Genomic DNA, 19,893 nt, shown 5'->3' with positions numbered 1-19,893 from the left:
TTGCTGGGGAAGTACAGAAAACCAAGAATAAGCCTGTACTTCAGCAATGAATGCTATTTCTCCTCTCCAGTGCCCAGCTTCTAATGTTTCCAATGTGTACATTGCCCCTAACCTCAGAAAAGCTCACATTTTGTTCAACATGAAGATAAGTTCCTTTCTGCTACTATGAAAAGAAAACCCTTCGTGGCACACTCAAAAGACCTTTTCAGTTTAGATTTTAAAAAAGCTAATCTGATGTAATAAAAAATAGTTGAAAACATCTGGACTAAAATGAAATCCACCAAGGAGCAATGGATAGGCTATTATCAGCCTTGGGACATTCTGTATCTTGCTTAAAAGCCTGCATTTGAAGTGCTGACATCTCTGTACAATGCTCACTTCTGTTAGTACTGTCCAGAGAATTATACAAATCATTTATCAAAAACCCAGTCACCAGAACAATTTGGTACTTAAAAATCCCTTCTATTTCAGTATCACTGATTACAGCAATCATTTTTTTGAGCAGGTCAGTCAACACAACAGAACATACAGGAAAGACTGGCATGGTTCATAGGATCTGCTAGGAGAAATGAAACCTTATTAGAACATAAAAATCTTCCAAGATATTTAACAATAGAATGTGTTCTTAAGCAGCTTGTTTGGTCTTTTTCAAATGAGGGAAAAAAATCAAGACTTCCACCATAATCAACTACCTATATACTACAGCCATATCATCTTCAGCTGTTGCAGTTTTAGTCCTTTTTTGGATGAAAAATAGAAATAACAGTAAAAAAAAAAAAAGAGGAAATATAATTTCCAAAATTGTCCAAGTAATTTCCAAAAGTTAAGGTTATTAAGTTTAAGGTTATTAAATTAAGCTTATTAAGGTTAAGACCACACACACGCTTAAAGGCTGTGTGGTTCTGTGGTTGTCTGAAGTTTTTCAGGTGAAGCAGAGTGTTTCACTGGCAAGACAGCTAATAATTTCACTCAAATCAGCTCTTGGAAAAGAAGCAGACACAACTGTCAGGGTTTTCGCATGTGATTTCTCTGCCCAGTTCTCAAACATTTCATATGCTCTGACTTAATTATTTGCATCTGACAAGTTTTCTGAAACTATCAAGTCAAATGTGCTAACATGTTTTGTGGCAACAAGTCAAATGAGAAACTACAGTTCAGGAAAAAAATGCACTGAGCGTATTTCATACACGTTATCTCAGGTTTTACTAGGTTCATGTCAAAATTCTGCAACTCAATAATACATTTATTAAGTTCTTCAGTTAGAATCATAGAATCAACCAGGTTGGAAGAGACCTCCAAGATCATCCAGTCCAACCTATCACCCAGCACTATCCAGTCAACTAGACCATGGCACCAAGTGCCTCATCCAGTCTTTTCTTGAAGACCTCCAGGGACGGTGCCTCCACCACCTCCCTGGGCAGCCCATTCCAGTGGGAAATCACTCTCTCTGTGAAGAACTTCCATCATTTTAATTATTTCTAAGCACTGATTAACAAACTCATTGTAATATGCTCCACCACTCCTCACTTTAAGAATATTCTCTTTTATTCTATAACCTGTGCAAGTAAAACATCTGCTGTAGGGAAAAAAAAAAAAAACACTTCAAGTGTGTGCACATATCTATATGAATATTGCCAACCTCTCTCCCCCAAATAAAATCAAATACTAAGTGTTTGTGCAAATTAAAAAATAAATTATAGTACAGTAATTAAATTTTTCAATTAAAAAAAAACAGACTTTAGGAAGAGCAAAAAACTTGGTATATGGGTATATGGATACGCAATATTTAAGGAAGATGCAAAAAGTTGTATTGACAGACAAATTTACTTACATATTTACCTTGCATATTATATATTGCTAAATTTATGTATTTATAAGTTACTTCTATTGAAAATAGGTGTTGAATTATAGCAAGTAGACACTTGTATGTAAAAGCAGACAGCAAGCATTACAACCTGACTGTTCTGGACTTCTAAAAGGATCTCGCAACCAAAATTAGGATCATACAAATTTTAACAGAAAGAATTAGGGAGAAGTGGGACTCCTTTTCCACTCCTGTTTCAAAACTAATTTTACAGCTGTAATTTCGAGACAAACATTTTTAATAGCCCAAATTCTCAATCATGTAAAACTGTAACTAAAGGGTGAATAAAAATAGCAATATATTCCTTCAGTTTTATAACCCATCTTGGTTTATCACTGCACAGCTTTTTATCAGACTTCAGAATAAGCTGATATTTTGTGCCATTAAATAAAAAGGGCTGGTAACAGCTAGTTTTGAGGCTAACACCAGTGAAAACATGCTTGACTGGAGAAAGAAAAAAAAAGAGGCACAGATAAAGTGGTCTGGTACATTCTTTTCCTTCATGCTGAGGGCTCCTCTCGGCAATTCAGTATAGGGTGGAGAAGAGACTGGTCTCTTTTCATTTAAGGAGTATTATCACATTTCTTTGAACCTCATTGGAAAAAAAATAAATCAAATACACAGCTTCTTTCATAACAGCAAACGATTTCTAGAACAGTAAATTTGTATGGGAATCAAGAGCAAATATGCAGATTTTGCTTATTAAATAGGCAGCTACAAAGAGCTCTCCCAAAAGATAAAAAGACCAGAAGAAGCCCTTAAATAGGCACTGCAGACATACACATGCTTTTTTTTTTCCACACTAAATCTAACAGTTGGTAACCAAGTATTATGCAGTGGAGAATAAGACTTGTCTTTCTAAAGATACTAATAGCATATGCCCTTCAAGCCTCCCTATTTGAAATGAGTAGGCATCAAGGGTTTAAAATGCTGCAGAGAGTCTGGGGAAGACAAATGAAAAAAGCCCCAAACAACCAGAAACCCAACCCAAATTTCAAAAGGCTTAAGTGTCTTCAAGTGAGTTTCATTTCAAATGTCAAATCACTGTTATAATTTTGTTTTCCTAGAAGAGGTTAGCTTATAGATCTTCATGCCTGTCAACAATTTGTCATAATGGCACTACACCACAATTGCATCTGCATAACAAGGCCACTTCAACCTTCTACCTGCAGCCAGGAAGTCATAATAACACAAAGTGGATAGAAGTTCATGAAAGTCCATCAACAAAAGACGCTTACAAAAGTCTAACAGCCAGAAAAGCAAGTCAATGGCAGTACCTTCAGACAATGCTATTTTACTTGAAGTTTCAGAAACTTCTAGTCCACCACAGTATCTGTGTAGATGTAAACAGGATCTATCAGCAATTTCTCCAAATCCCTTCAAAATCTGGTTTAAAGCCATAGTATCCTCTACATCCCCTCAAAGGAGTTCCACAGCCTTTTATTCAGTATCTAGATTAGTAACTACTTTTTGCCTCCTTATCTGCTTATCTGGCATCCCTTAACTGTTGTACCAGAAGAATGAACACTTCTTTTCTCTTCATCCCCTCTTAATACTCATTTTAGACATAGTTATGTCCATTCCTCATTTCTAACTAAAATGAAAAGAGGAAGTTTTCTCATATGAAAGCTATGACATACCTTTACACTATTTGACTCCTTTCATTGTACCGCCTCTGTTTCGCAAACTCTCCACCAAGATTATCAAGCTCAAGTAGTCCAGTTAAAAATATTAACAGATGTGAACATTTGCAAGATGTATTATGATCTATTTCTCAGATGACTCACAGAAACTCAGAGACAATCACTGTCTATGCCACACAAATTTACCTAACCTCCAACCTCAAGAGATCAAGATTGATCCTCAACCTCAAGATTGATCTCAAGAGATCAATCAAACTTACATCTCGATTACTTGCAATTTCCAATATATGACAAACCCTACAGATTACTGTTTCTCTTCTAATGACATATCCAAGTACTGATTTAATCCTTTTCAGCACTGAATAGCATACAGGCATTATTTCACAAAGTAGCTTTTTAAACAAGTGTATGAGGATTTCAAAATGCCAACAGTTAGGCATGCTTGAGTCTCTCCCTTTTTGCTTTGTATATAAAAAAGAAAAGAAACAGAAGTCAGCAAGAAGCAAAAGCAGATCACTAGATACAACACTTTTCTTTTACTTGCAAGGACTGAAAAAACATATGAGAATTATATATTTGTTTTCTGGCACTAAAATAATGAAAATCCTGTATTTCTTCAGTTTTCAAAGGCCTTTAGAAGACTGAAATTAAACCATAAGCAATAAAAGCACCCACTGTTGTTTCACTGCCTCTAGAGTTCCTTTTTATCACTTAGTATCTGTTCTAAGCATTTTTTCAGTAAATGTTATTAACTTAAATATTTCTGCTAAAACTCACAGGTTTTAGAGTGGAATGAACAACTCAGTTCAATACAACTCTGCTGTAAAGGACAAAACCAAGTTGTGAAGCTGATCACTAACTGGTTCATCTCAAAAGCTCTGATTTTAATGACAGAGGTTCTGTATTACAAATGTTCCTAAAGCTTCACAACATAAATCCTGCTGACTTAAGTTCTTGTACAGTATGGAACTAAACCTGAGTTTAGAAGGATCACCTTTAAATAAAGTTACACATCGCTCACACAAGGTCATTTTCAGATATAAACAGTCCTCTGTTCCTGAAAGAGCAGAACAGATGCAAGAGTTAAGAGGAAGAGCTCATAAAACAACCTTAACAAGAATTATACTTAAGCTCTAAAAAACAAAGCATGTCCAGAACAAGGAGGCCAAATTTAATGCAGCAGATTGTGTGACTGCCTTAAAAGATAAAGCCCTACTTTTCCCTTTAAAAGAAGCTGCTGCTGTTGGAGATTAGTCTAAAACATAAGTCTTCAAAGACCCCACTAGACTTATTTTGTGCACTTGGAAAAACAAAATCATTTGGTCTTGCCTGGAAGTGGAAAAGCAAATCTACAACAAAGAAAAAAGAAGAAATACTACAGTATGGAGCATTGTTGATCAAAAGCCTGTAATATATTCGTAACTTATCATCATTCATGTAAATAAACCTCATCTACAACACACTGTGGGTTCCAAGACAGCTTCATTTGTTGCAGTTTCCTCATGTTTCTTTTGTTGCTTGTTGTTTACTCTTTGCTATCTGGCTTCTAGGCAAGTTCTGGGAAAACAGATGCATTTTGGAACAGATGACTTTCAAGTGACAAGACATTTTGCAAGTAAGAAGAAAGATGTTATCAGTAACAGTTTTCATCCACCAAGCAGTAACTTGAATAAATCCTAAGCCTTTTTGCCAATATTAACACAGATGGCAAAACAAATCAATAGAACACTGTGGAAACTGCATAGAGGACAACCAAACTGTCAGTGCAAAGAAAATAAGCTATAGAGAGCTTTATGAACGTTACTGATGGGTGCTAAGAACTTTTTAAAGGAAAACCAAAAAGAGTCCAGGCTCCAAAATTCACTTTGCTGTACAAACAGGACTTTAACTTCTACACATTAACTGGCACTAGAAAGAATGTTTTAAGTGCTCCCTCTTCTGGCAACACTTTGGACAACTGTAGAAACGGTCAGCCTGAGCATTATCAGGGTATATTGTTTTGGGAAGATAAACTTAGGTCCAAGAAACGGGTACCTAATGTTATTACAGAGAAATTAATTTGAATCTTCCAAGTAGGATTTAAAAATCATGGTTTTTTTGGGATTGTGTAAGTTTGGAAGGAAACTACCTAAAATAAGAAACACAATTGTAGGGCTGAAAGCATTTAAAAGACTGATAAGGTGAACTGTGTGCATAATCAGAAGATTAACGACAGTGGTACTTCGTAATTTACCGAGCACAGACTTAAGTAATACATTAATGCAGATACTTCAAATGAATCAATAAAACAGATGCAGTTAGATTTGTGGTTGCTGCTTCTAAATCAGACCATAGATTTCCTAGTTAAGAATGTATTCGAAGTCAGTAATGCTCAATAATATAAATACATATTTAAGGATCATGGACTATTTTAGTATTTTTCATTTAATACACTATCTGTGACTTCTCCCCCTCTGCTAAGCTGCTGCCCCTCCCCTTTGGACTGATTACTCAAGTAATTAATTCCCAAATACAGTAACTGCAAAAGCTACATTTCACTACAGCTAGTATGTTTAGCCCATTGCCATAGAGGAACTCAACCTTACAGTCCACAGCTGCTCACTTGAGCAGACTGCTTAAGTAAACACTCTTTGAAAGCAGATGCCTTGTTAATATAGAGAACTTGAAGAGTTCACATATCCTTTGCTAATAGTGAGGATTTAAACCTCTCCTCAGAATGTATCCTCTCTGCATGTTCTGTTCACTAAATTAAATACAGTAAATACACAAAAACAAAGTAAGATTTTGCTTCTGTGGTCTATAGTGAGCTCTGTTTTACAGTGCTGCACTGTTCCTTTTTTAATATAATGCTGCACACTCTTCAGCTTGCTCTGAAGCCCACATTTTGAAAAATCCCTCCTTCCTTCATCTAGCAACCTCACAAATAAATCACCGTTTTCAGGTGACAGAAATTGCCTTTTCAATCTCAGTGAAAGATCGATGCCCAACACATAGTTTATCTCCCTATCGTTCTTCTCTTTCCTGGAAACAGCTGATATTAGTTACTCTCCCTGGCTGATGATCATCAAATATAATCATTCACAGCTTCCAAACTCTCAGATGCACAATATGAACACATCAGGACAAGCTCATTTGCATTTAGAGCAACAGAGTGCCAATCTAGTTCATTCACATGTCATGCTTTTAATCAGTTTCCTTACATTTTAAAACATTCCAATAATTCAAAGAATTTAACAGTTAACAGCCAAGTTAATTCTGGTTAGTACAAGAGAAGAAAAGAAGCCAAATGCCCACAGCCTATATGATCCAGCCATGACAATCTGAAAAACAGAGACCCCACAGACAAGAGGAAGAAGCATTAAGTTGACAAATAAGAGTGAACATATCAGCTCTCATGGCTAACAAATATCATATCAGAGGTATTTGTATAGAAACCTTCTGTCAGCAATAACTATACTGTGTTGCATGCAAAACAATGCCAATTGTATAAAACAGTTCCCTGCATGCAATGAAAACAGGCATTAGAAGACTTCTTCAGATGACATCAACTAAGTGGACATCTATTTTAAACACATATAGCTAAAAAAATTGATTTCATATCAACTTTAGTTTACACCAAATCTTAATATAGTTTAGCAAGTCCCTCCCAAAAAAGCAAGCACATGTTTTAAAGCACTTCTGAGTTGGTGGAAGAAAAATACAACATCTCATTTAATCTCCCACACTGCTTTAATTAGTATAGTCATTCAGGATGTACATTAACAATAGTCTAACATGCATTTCTCACCTACTATCAGTTTTTCTTTTCCATAGAATCATATGATTCTGCTTTCATTAGCATAGTCATTCAGGATGTACATTAACAATAGTCTAACATGCATTTGTCATCTACTATCATTTTTTCTTTTCCATCCTCCTCCAGGAAGGCAACATGCAGTCATATAAACCATCTCAATCTTTGGAAGACTCTACAGCTTATATTCACCATCTTACTGCTAGCCCAGCAAATCATAATATATACAAACACTACTGTAATATAAGAATCAAAGTTGTTTGAAGAGGGAAAATAAAGAGCAACACTTTCAAAACTAAGAAGCTCTTATACTGGAAATATTAACTTATTAATTAATCTGACTATCATAAACCAGCGAAAATGCATTTCTTGACTTCAGTAGCCTTAGTTGCTTCTGAAGCACTTGCATTACCTGCTTAAAGTTTAAAATAAATTCATTTATTAAACTGTAATTCTCATTCCAGCTGAAGTACCAGCCAAGTAACTGTCCACATAGATGATGACTGCAAAACCTTTACTACTGAAAAGGGAAATAAAGCCAAAAGCACTGAGTCATATAGACAAAGAAGTTACTTCTATTTTACAGTTCTTCCTATTTTAAATCAATCTGGTTTACCTTTTCACAGAAGTCGGTAAGAGCAGTGAAGTCCCATTTCTTGGAATAAGCAATGTTGTATCTCAGTATAGCCTCCTAGAGAAAGAACACAACAAAATAAAGCCTGGAGATACTTACTGAAAGAAGGGAAACATTTAAATTTCCTTTTTGAAGGAACAGTACCACCTAGTGGCTAAAAACCTCTCACACAGCCCACAAAAAGCCATACAACTGAATTAATATGGTGGGACTCCATGATATTAAATCCTGTATTTTAGGTTTAGCATTGAGTAACCTTTAGTCTACAAGTTTTTCCTCATAGCCCAAAACAATATATATAGGCAGACCCAAGCATGCCTTAACAACATAAACATTCCCCACCTCACACTTGCTGTCTTCAAAAAAAACCCCAAAACATAGAACAGTATCTCAGCAATATAGTTTTATCAGTTTACAAACTTAAAGAACCTCAACATAATCAAATGGGCTCTTCATAACAATCACTTTGAAAACACTCAGAAGGAAAAAAACCTAACAAATATAACAGCATTATCAAGGGAAGTTGCATTAGTTGTTAGAGAAGCACTATTTATTCATTCAGTTTATCCAGTTTTTGCATCCACCTCCTTCCTTGCCTTTCAAGTATAATCCAAATCACATTATTCTTCACAAAAATAGAAATTCCAAGGTGCTCCAAATCACAAATTAATTAAAAGCCAATAAGATCTGTAAGAATTATTGACAGAGTATTACTCCCCAAAATTTACAGGCTTCTGTCAGCAGCTTAAACTGCTGCAATTTTAACAGAGTATAGTGGTGTGAACAAATACTGTTTCAAACTCTCTCACTTGTGCATGGTCTTCCCATTTGATTACAGGAAAAGCCTACATGCTACATTTACCACAATCTAGCAGATACTGCTGGGCACACACAGAATTGTGTAGAGAGAACTTTAAAAATAGCTAATGAATTCAGTGGTAACGTTTCAGACTCACTAACCAACAATCTTAACTCATCAGGGAACCTCTTAAACAGCTCAGATTTTTTACTATTTACTTTTTAATAAGTGATCAAACAAATAAGACTAAGACAGAATCACTAACAGGACACAATGAGCCCCATCCCTGGAGACATTCAAGATCAGACACAATGTGGTCCTGGGCAGTCTGATCTAGTTGGATGTGTCTGGGCTCACTGTGGGGGCTTTGAGGGTCCCTTCCAACTCACAGTATCATCAGGGTTGGAAAAGACCTCACAGATCATCAAGTCCAACCCTTTACCACAGAGCTCAAGGCTAGACCATGGCACCAAGTGCCATGTCCAATCCTGCCTTGAACAGCTCCAGGGACGGCGACTCCACCACCTCCCCGGGCAGCCCATTCCAGTGTCCAATGACTCTCTCAGTGAAGAACTTTCTCCTCATCTCCAGCCTAAATTTCCCCTGGAGCAGCCTGAGGCTGTGTCCTCTCGTTCTGGCGCTGGCCACCTGAGAGAAGAGAGCAACCTCCTCCTGGCCACAACCACCCCTCAGGTAGTTGTAGACAGCAATAAGGTCTCCCCTGAGCCTCCTCTTCTCCAGGCTAAACAATCCCAGCTCCCTCAGCTTCTCCTCATAGGGCTTGTGCTCGAGGCCTCTCCCCAGCCTCGACGCCCTTCTCTGGACACGCTCAACGCAATCAAGACTATATATTCTATAGACTTGATTTCAAATTTACAAGCTTACCTTCAAATCATGTGAGCAAGTAAATTTGTTCAGTAAGGCAGTTTGGATTAGTTCCCATCGACTTCCAGCAGTTCTATCTCCATTCTTTAAAACAAAAGCCCAACAAAAAGCCAGATTTCAGTTATTCAAAACAGAAAGACATATTTACTAGCAATTGTTTTCCTTGCCATTTCTATTCAAAATACATTTTTCCTCACTTTTAAAAACCTTTACAAATAAAGTATTTTGGGTAGCTGTTAAGTATTTCTGCAATTTCTGATCCACTGTATTTTGCTTCCTTAAGAGCAGCTTTTCAACTGAAGGATTCTGAAATGCATGAAGAGCTTTTCATATATATATATATATATAAAACACTCTTCCTCACACCATCTAAAGAAGGACAAATAATGTTCAGTACATTTCTTGTGAAGAAAGTGGAAGGTGCAGAAGAAACATGACCAGTTTATAAACTCTGCAACTCAAAATTTGAATCCATTTTATCCGAATGTAATACTAAGAGCAAGTGTGCAATTATAAAGGCATATTACCGCCGATTCTTGTGCCAACCCAAGTTTAAGACACTGCCCATCACAAGCAACAATGATAGTTATGAGACTACCACAAAAAGCAGAGGCCACACATGCTGCTCAACTGGCAACAAAGATCTTATCAATTCTTTGTCTCTGCAACATCCATGAAATTGCTTTTATACCGTATCTGTAAAATTAACAAGTGAAAAGACCAAGAGTATTTCCCAGAAGCTGCAAATTCAAGCCAAATTATCGTCACTATACAGTCTTCACTACACAAAGGCTGGTTTGTTTTACTCACATCACTCTAAAGTACTTCTGTGGGTACCTTTAGGTAAGTCTCAAGCAGTGACAAAAAAAGTACCACATCAATACACCACACAGCGCCAATGCTAACCTCTCTACCATTTTTAGCCGAACAACAGACTGATACATCTCAAGCCATCAGCAACGCCTAGCAGAATGTTTTAATCAGAATATGGTTAAAAATTCATTCACATCTGTTGCCACCTCAAATTGCTCCAGGTTAAAGCCAGAAAAGTGTACACCATTAAATCGATGGCTGGGCAGAATAACTACTGTTAAAAAGAGAATCTGCCTGAATGCAGCTTTTCAGATCAAGCGTGTTAATCTAGTCAAGTTTTTGACTCCATGCACACTGTTTGCTCAATAAGCAGACGCAGTGAAGTGAAAACTCACCCGCATGTAAAGAAATTTCTTTACACAGTAAATACTTTATCTTACCTCATCCTCTACAGGGTATAAATTTTGCTCTGAGCAGGGCATTTTAACATGTTTGTTGTCCCACAAATCTTTGTAATGAGTTGGAAAGGGTTTAGGCACCTCTCCTTCCCTCAGAAGATCTACCTGTAATAGAAGGGTAGGGGTTGCAAAGAGAGAGGGAAAGCTCAGACTAGTTTCTAAATGGAAGAAATAGAAAGTAAGCAAAAACATAGCCTAAAAAAGCTCTCATCTACAGTCACCCTTTTGGGAAAGGGGAAAACTGGTTTTACATGCACGTGATGCTCAGTTAGAAAGAAAATCCACCTGTCATTCTGTTACTCCAGAGCACCACCTTATCTCTGGATCTCTTGAAACACACTAAAATAAAGGTAATACATGCAATTATTGTCTAATTATTAGCTAAATACTTCCTCACTCATAAATTTAAATATCTATATAATTTCATCCAAATATTTTCAATATGGAGCTTCAAATCTAACCATAATTGCATGCAGAAAGAACACTTTTTAACCTAATACTGAAGAGTATAAGAGGCCATTATCGATATCATACAACTGCAAATTTACTTCACAGAATAACAGAAAGGCAAAAATAAATAACATTATGTTCTTAAGGACTCATTGTGCTACACGAGCTTCTGGCAGCAGTGGTTCCCTTAGAGCTTGCATTTAAACCTAATGTATTTTTCTTTTGTTTGTAATATGCCCATGACCCTAGAGGTTTCTAGTCACATGTTTGATTTCAACAGTAATTGGACTGCACACCACTCCAAAGGATTACTGGCACATACAACAGCTTTGTTCTAAAATGCAGTGGCAGAACTGCTAGAAACTCCTCTTCATTGTCTGCCTTTTTTATATCTTTGAATATCTGGAGCCTTTTATATATCTTGAACCCAAAACAGAATAATATTAAAACGAAAATACAACATTAAAATGGTGAAGCACAAATTTTACCTGCAGATATATATTTGAATTTGCAGTTTACAATACAGAAGTGCACACACACCTATGCAAAAGTAAATTATCTGTCCCTAACAGGCAGTAAAATCTTAATTACCTTTCTTCTGGATCTTAATGTCCTAATTCTGTGCATCAGAAATGTAGATTTTCAGGAAAACTACTTCATAGAATCAACCAGGTTGGAAGAGACCTCCAAGATCATCCAGTCCAACCTAGCACCCAGCCCTACCCAATCAACTAAGACCATGGCACTAAGTGCCTCAGCCAGGCTTTTCTTCAACACCTCCAGGGTCGGTGACTCCACCACCTCCCTGGGCAGCCCATTCCAATGCCAATCACTCTCTCTGCCAACAACTTCCTCCTAACATCCAGCCTAGACCTCCCCCAGCACAGCTTGAGACTGTGTCCCCTTGTTCTGTTGTTGGTTGCCTGGGAGACCAACCCCCACCTGGCTACAGCCTGCCTTCAGGTAGTTGTAGGCAGCAATGAGGTCACCCCCGAGCCTCCTCTTCTCCAGGCTAAACAACCCCAGCTCCCTCAGCCTCAGACTTGTCCCAGTCTGCTCACAAGCAACAGCAAAGTAAGATTTTCATAACCTGCTAACATCATCACACTAGTATTTGACATTTTGCATTGCTGAACAATTAAATAAGAAATTGTATTTCAGGTAACAGACTGAATTCTCTTACTCTGATGGTTACAGTATGATTGGCTGAAGGTCGCAGGTGTGGAAGTCGGGCCCCACATATTGGCATTCTTCTCATCTCTTCAATTGGTGTCCCAAACCACTTCTTATTAGCTGGAAGAGGAGGTGGTGTGTATTTAGGAATCTTCCTTTCTGTTCGCTGGGGTTTATATTCACACTTCTCTTTTCTGTTAAAAAAAACCAAACATTGAAACATTTTATTTCCACTGAAAGATCTCAAAGGCATCCATAAGAACTTCACGTTTCTAACAGTTTATTTGCTGGCCTTTGCTGTCATCTCAGGCTAAAGCTTTATTTGGGGGAAACCTCCAACAACAAACACCTCCCCTCCTCCACAACACATTCAAGTACTCCATGTATATCCAAACTCTTCCCTGAAGGTTTACAAACACCTTCACAGAACTGCAATTTATTAGCAAGGCAGATTTTCCTCTGCAGAAGCATGCTCTTTCCCAGTAAGATCTGTTTATAAAGGGACAAGACAGAGACTCATTGGTGTACATTTGTCAAGATACCCTTTACAACCCCTCCTCAGTTGTTAGAAAACAAATGTATGCATGCACAGACACACACAGCTTTTCTTCAACAAAGAAATGAGACACTTATTAACCATGTCTTCATAGTAATGTTCTACTTTTCATGCCAGGCATACAATACTTGCAGTGGAAGTAAAAATTTTACAAGTATCAAAACCACCAAAATAACCAACCATGCTTGCAGAATCCAAATATATGCAAGAACAGATGAATTAATCCTCTTTAACAATCAAAGGTATTTGCATAGATGTGAGATGTTATGGGGGTAGAAAAATCTTAGCCTGCTGTATTTTTTTATGTAATGTATGAGATGCTTCTCATGCAAGAGGAAGTTCTCAGAGTAAAATGCAAAACAAGTTCAAAGTCTACACCTTGAGGTACTCATTAGACCTCTGAATTTTCCTTTTCAAACTTACTCCATCCTTGGATAAAAGATGCTGTCCAATCTGTTCACTGCGTCTATGCATATGCCAGTACCTTCAGACTGGAGGCAGACAATGCCTCCAACCCAGCCCCTGACATACAGATGGTGTATCCACATCAGCATGACACTGTACAGGCCAACTGTGAGAGCCAAAGGCTAACTCTGGCGCAGCGTTACTGATGACTGAAACCTATTTGACGCACTGCTGCTGCTTTCTCCACAAGTTAATAACTGAGCCACTTTATTATCTGCCATAGACCTGATCTGATGAAAACCGAGGAAAGCTTCAAGATTTTTTAATTGCCCCCTTAAGCATTATAGACAATATCACTATTTCACATGGTATTGAGGTTTATAACCTTTACATTGTCTTGTTTAGGTTCCAAAAAGAAAAGAACAAATAATCTCTCTACAGCTTCACACTCTTACTAATTACTGCTAGGATTTCCATCTATCTACACAGCTACACATTTCCTTTCTTGAATACAGATTTATTGCAACATGATACTCTAGCACTGACAAACACAAGCCTCAACCTCTGCTGCTTTGCTACAATAACAATTAATTTAAATTGGTGAGAAGAATATTCCCTAAACTCAACATTTTAAACTAACTTCCTTTTCCATACTTTAGCAAAATCTTAATGCATCCCTTTTATCCTAAGAACTATCTTTTTTTTTGGTTTTCTAAATCCAATTTCAGCCTACTTAAGATTTCTCAAATGCAAGTTCACAACACTAGTTAGCTACCCTCTATTACTGTCTGAATTTCCTTGCTCCTCACAGCCAGAAAGGACTACTTTGTTGCCCTGCTTTAAGGGATTCAGTCTGCTGAGGTAACTGCTAATTATGCCATGTATACAGTCGTCTTGTTTCTGCTTAGTCCTTTGCTTTTTACTCACTTTCTCAGCTCCCACTGAAATCTAAGCTCTTCAGAGATTATGCTTTTGTCCTTACAAAACGCCTAGCATGTGGAGTCATGCTCAGAGCTTCTACATCCATTGCTCCAGTATGTAATCACTAGAAGAATCCTTCTCTCTCCCAAAAGAGAAAAAAGGCAAAGCCTGGAAAAAAACACACTCAAACACATCTCCACAACTGCTTTCAAAACTGATTTTTTCATGTTTGTTTCAATCAAAGTGATAGTAGCACTGACATTTCAACAAATAGAACCAGTATTTATGAGAGATGAAACTAGAACTAAGGTAATACCAGTTTTCTCAAGTATTCTGAATGAAGCAATGAATGCTAAAGCTACACTCCACAAAGCACTCCTTTACCACCATTCATTTCCATGCATTAAAAAATCTCATGGTCTCAAAGCACTTCTTAGATAAAAATCAGCTTCCTACAGCATCTTTAGTTCCCAACTTGAAAAAAATTGTACTAAGAAGATACTTTAAAAAACCACACCAAATAATCCCATTAAAAATAAGCTACTGCAAGCTTACCAAGTTGGGTTTGTGTCTTAACATACATTTTGCAAAATTCCTTACATGACCCAGTCTCCAAAGGGCTATCAAAGTGGAAATTTTCAAGCATGAAAGAGGCAGATGGAACGCTACCTTTTGTCCTCAACTTTTGGTATCCTCATGAAGTGAGAGGTGATTTTAGAGTCTCTCTTCACACTCTGTTTCGCACCTTTGCATTCTGATGATGGGGCAGCAGAGATTCCAAGTGGCTTTGTATGCAAAGCATCCTCTTTAACAGAATTATCTATTTCCTCAAAGCTTTTACAGCCTTTAGCAGAAAATTGTGACCTTCTGGACTCCAGTTCAGCATCTCCATACTGAATTCTGAAAGATTTGTTTATGGGTTTTGATATGTTAATCTCTTCTCGCTCATCAAGAAACGGACTTGTTTCTTCATCAGCCTCTGACCCGTGACAGCTATTTTTAGAATTATCTACATCCATTGGTGACTCTGGTTCACTTTCTTTCTCAAAAGCAGGTGAATCCCCTGAACTGCTCTGGCATTTGCTCAGTTTCCCACAGTCTCCAAGATCTGATACACAAGCATCACAACCAGTGTCTGAAAGCGGACTTTCTGGAACTACATCCCCTTCCTCTTTTTCGACCATTAAACAGACAGAATTGCAACTCTTCAGCTTCTGTGAATTGCATGAAGCTGCCTGTCCATCTGTCTCTGTGTCTTTTGAAGAAAGTTTTGTATTTCCCATTTTCAAAGACTGTCCTGATGATAATTTCCTCTGAGTCCAAACGTCACTGCTTTCTTCACAGCCTCTCAGAGCCTGCTTGCTAGTTTTGTGCATCTGATCAATGTTGGCATTTTTAAAGAGGTCTCCCGACTGCATCCCTTCCATAGGCTCTGTCTCTAAGACCTGATCTTTTTCCACAGCCTCCCAGGTATATATGTTGTCTGTCTGAGGCAAATTTACAAACTTTGCACCAACTTCCACAGATATTTCTGAATAATTTTGCTGACAAATATTCTCTGGCTTTTTCACATCATGTTCACAACACGTCTCTTTTTTAATGGAGGTCATCTTGGAATTTGCTTCAGTATTGTTGTTAATTTTGCTGTGTAAGCTGTGGAAGAGAAGCAAAGGAGTTAGTTGCATGAGCTCCATACAAAATGTCTGTGTGTATATATATGCAAATAAGAAAAATTAATTATTATAAGCACACAATGGAAAATACAGAATTTTATCCATCATACTCTAAATGAGCACTACACTGCCAGGATCAACAAGTTCTACTGCAATTGGTAATGTAGCTCAGTAATATCCTATTTCCACTTAAAGGCTCCAAAGGATGATGAATCAATTGCTAACACCAGAAATCTATCCCACTGATCCTTATTTTCAAATCTAAACAGTATTAAGATATTATTTAGTTATTTTTTCCAGATGAAAAAAAATTAGAAGTCCTGCTGAAGTCCTCCTTAACTTTCATTTTAACCAGCTAAAAACTGAGGAAGTCAATCAGTGGGTTTGTAGCCATTCCCTCAGAGGCCATTCCAAATTCATCTTTCAGAAGAGAACACTGTAGTCCACAGTATCAATAACATCCTATTATTTCCTTACTTCTATAAGCAGTAATTCCCTTCATGAATGATAACAGATCCTCTTCTAAAAGAGCACTCTGTATGAGGAGATAGCATTTGCTGCTACAGAACAGATGATAGCTTAGAAATTCACCCAAAGGAAGATTATTTGAAAATAAAAGGACTTCAGACTGATTTACACAATTATAATTAAATCCCCACTTATGCATTTGCTCCTGCTCTGGAAATTTTGATGTGGAAAAATGAAAGTTACGTTACTGCTGCAATCCCAATAAACGACTGCTTAAAGGTATTGACAACATCCATTGTCGGCTTAGGATGAGAAATCAAATCTCACACAAAGAGAGTGTTCAAATTCAAACACACTACAATTATGATGTTAGCTAGAACAGAAAGGCACATGAAGTGTTTACACAACTAACCACCTGCTTAAAACTGACTAGGCTGTAATCTGTCAGCAGGGCTGGAAGAGGGCACAGAAAAGCAATACTCCAAAGAGAAACTTAAACCAAATTATTCCCTCCTTGAGCACCCTCTTAATATCTCTGCCTCACTGAAAGCTGCGAGCATGCAATTGCTCCCTGCGTACTTCTCTACTAATCATTATCACAAATATTCCTAGGTATTTTAGCTCTGCTATGGATTTCAATTTCTGTTTACTAAAAAACACCAATATAATATAAACTAGCACATTTACTATTTCAATTAAAGTAATATCCAGTGTTTTTCAGCACCAGACAGTTTAATGCTGTCTTGCAAACTTGTTCCTGACAGACCAAGTTAGTGGAAAACATAAAATTTTACCTGATTCTATTCAGCAGTAAAAATTCTGTAACATCTTTCACAAAATCACCTGAATGTATGTTTGAGCATCTGCAAACTCCAGCCTAAACTGAACCAAGCTACACATGCTTATACTACAATCAGTCCAATCAGACAACCCAAAACCAGACTTTGGTCTGTAACTTAACAACAGAATTGTGAGTTGAATGCAGAACCATCAGCCAAAATCTGTCCAAAGTCAAAAAATAAAAGCAAAGCTGTTGACTAAGAACAGAGTCTGATATTACAGGCCCACTCAAATAATACAACTTTTTAATAGGTACGTGATACATTTTACCTTTTGGACTCAGTTGCCTTAGGTCCTTTACTCTTCAGCCAACTGGTAATTGTTCTTTGTTTACAAACTGAAAAAAAATAACAATTCACTACATTATTACACGCACTGTGATAAAACTGTACCATAATTGCCTATGAATAAGATCACTTGTACTGGAAGAAGATAATAACATCTCACTGAAGTAATCATCTTTACTATAGGGAGCATCCAAACGCTAATGCTATTAAAACGTGATGCAATATTCAATTTGTATCAGCCAGCAGCTGTAGTTTTCGTAATAATCTTTATAAATGTCAGGCTTGGTGTGTGGGTTTTTTTTTCTTTGGTTTTCAGGGGTGTGATTGTTTTGGTCTTTTTTTCTGTTGTTGTTGTTGTTGGGGTTTTGTTTATGGCTTTTTTTTAAATATGGTAAGAAAACACAAAGTGAATTTCTAAACTAAAAAAAAAAAAACAAAAAAACCAACAAACGCTAAAAAAAAAAAACAAAAAAACACACAACCCCACAACCTGAACTTTAAGGCTCTCCTTACCACCACTGAGCCTTGAAAGGCTTCTGCTGAATTTTCCAATGAAGAGGCAATATAACTTAAAAAGCAGTAAAAAACACACACCAAAAATCCCCCCAAAACACAAAGCAACTAAGGGTCTTAGCAGACCCACCTAAGAGCCTTATTTGTATGTTGCTTACCATAAAATATGAAACTTGAAGATGGAAGTGTCAAGTGCTGAGAAATTTTTTTCTTTAGCACTCCAACCACAAACAATTTGAAATCCTATCAATGCTTGCTTTCCTATACAGCAACAAAATGTGAAGGACACTTCTTTCTGATTTGCTCCCAACAACTACTCGGCTCTAGAAGTGCCACCCTGAAACCAGGTCACCAGAGAATAAAGCCAAGCTGTATTTAGATGAAAAACACGTGGATACCGGTGCCATACTCAGCCATTCAGTTTTTCAAACGTTCAGCTTCACCCATTTCAGACAAAAATAGTTGGACAAAACAGCTTGATGGACTTTATGAACTAAAAAGAAAAATATTCCTAAAGATTCACTTGAGCTGAAGTATATTAGTAGTTCTGTTCACCAAACTTCACCTTATGTTTGAAGAATTAACCCAAGGTTTCTACAGATAAGGGGAATCAAACAGCCAGAAAAACAAACCTGAGGAGACATGTCAAAACATGGGATGAATAAATCTCTTTAAAGGCAGCTGACTACCTCTTGAAATATGAAATTCTTCTTCATTAGCAATAAAGAGAAATGAGACCATCAGCATGGGTTTAGTCTGAACTTTTACATCTCACTAGTCATTTAAGCCCTGTAAGCAACATGATTTTTTGTTAATGCTACTAATACCTCTCTTATGCTAAAGAAAAGGTAAAAAGACTTCATGAGATAACAAAATGACAAATTATGCTTATATTCAGTATAAACAACAAAATCAGACTAATATAAATTTTAAGTGGTCTCTAAATTTCTACTCAAGACTCCTCAAATTATTGCCATAAAATAAACCACTCCTCTAACAGTGACAAATACAAGGCAATCTTTGTCACATTGTAAAAGGGCATACATCTAGCTTCAAAATATTATCTCCTCAAAGTTATCACTTAGTTACTGGTTAACGAGATTTAATTTATCAACCGGAGGCATCGCCCCTGGGGGTCTTCAAGAAAAGACTGGATGAGGCACTTAGTGCCATGGTCTAGTTGATTGGATAGGGCAGGGTGATAGGTTGGACTGGATGATCTTGGAGGTCTCTTCCAACCTGGTTGATTCTATGATTCTATAAGACCACAGCAAATCTGTTTGTATTTCTTCTTTCCTATTTCTGTTCCTGAAATAGGTACTTCACTGTACACTAAAATGCTACTTTGATAGCTCCGAATAAAAACAACCTGGGGAAAGCAAAAGGGAACTCTTCGCAAGCAACTTTGCTATACATCAGGAGGGGGAGCCCACAGGACCAGCAGCCACATGTCCACGTGGGTTCTCGTCCTTATCTTCGGTTCTCCCCACAGTGACAGCCTGGCACAACACCGGGCTGGTCCTCATCTCATTTCTCTTGCAGCAAGTATCTCTCCTTTCACACACGAAACACGCTACCTTTAGGTCTCACACCTCCCTTGGATGGCTGCACTGTTACTCAAAGTTTGTAAAGAATCAGACACAAAGTGAGGACAACGATCCTGCATCTAAAGCCGACTCCGAATGGAAGCAACGAACACTGTCCGATAGCGCCCGGCT

At 37.4% G+C, this 19,893-nt stretch overlaps 1 protein-coding gene across 2 annotated transcripts in view; it reads right to left on the bottom strand.

The window, feature by feature from the left end:
* The window catches only part of PARG (poly(ADP-ribose) glycohydrolase), a 68,499-nt gene that overhangs the window by 47,296 nt on the left and 1,310 nt on the right, over positions 1–19,893 (bottom strand). For both annotated transcript variants that reach the window (XM_064145378.1, XM_064145376.1), the window contains exons 2-7: positions 17,646–17,712; positions 15,064–16,047; positions 12,523–12,706; positions 10,872–10,994; positions 9,619–9,702; positions 7,917–7,991 (exon numbers count right to left, since the gene is read on the bottom strand). In XM_064145378.1, coding sequence (XP_064001448.1) covers positions 7,917–7,991; positions 9,619–9,702; positions 10,872–10,994; positions 12,523–12,706; positions 15,064–16,004 — 1,407 coding nt within the window. In that variant the 5' untranslated portion in view covers positions 16,005–16,047; positions 17,646–17,712. The remainder of the gene's footprint in view (positions 1–7,916; positions 7,992–9,618; positions 9,703–10,871; positions 10,995–12,522; positions 12,707–15,063; positions 16,048–17,645; positions 17,713–19,893) is intronic.

Source organism: Pogoniulus pusillus, chromosome 6, assembly GCF_015220805.1.
Source record: "Pogoniulus pusillus isolate bPogPus1 chromosome 6, bPogPus1.pri, whole genome shotgun sequence".
Classification (NCBI taxonomy): Eukaryota; Metazoa; Chordata; class Aves; order Piciformes; family Lybiidae; genus Pogoniulus; species Pogoniulus pusillus.
Note: the sequence above shows the minus strand (reverse complement) of the source record. Positions and strands in the feature narration are given on the sequence as shown.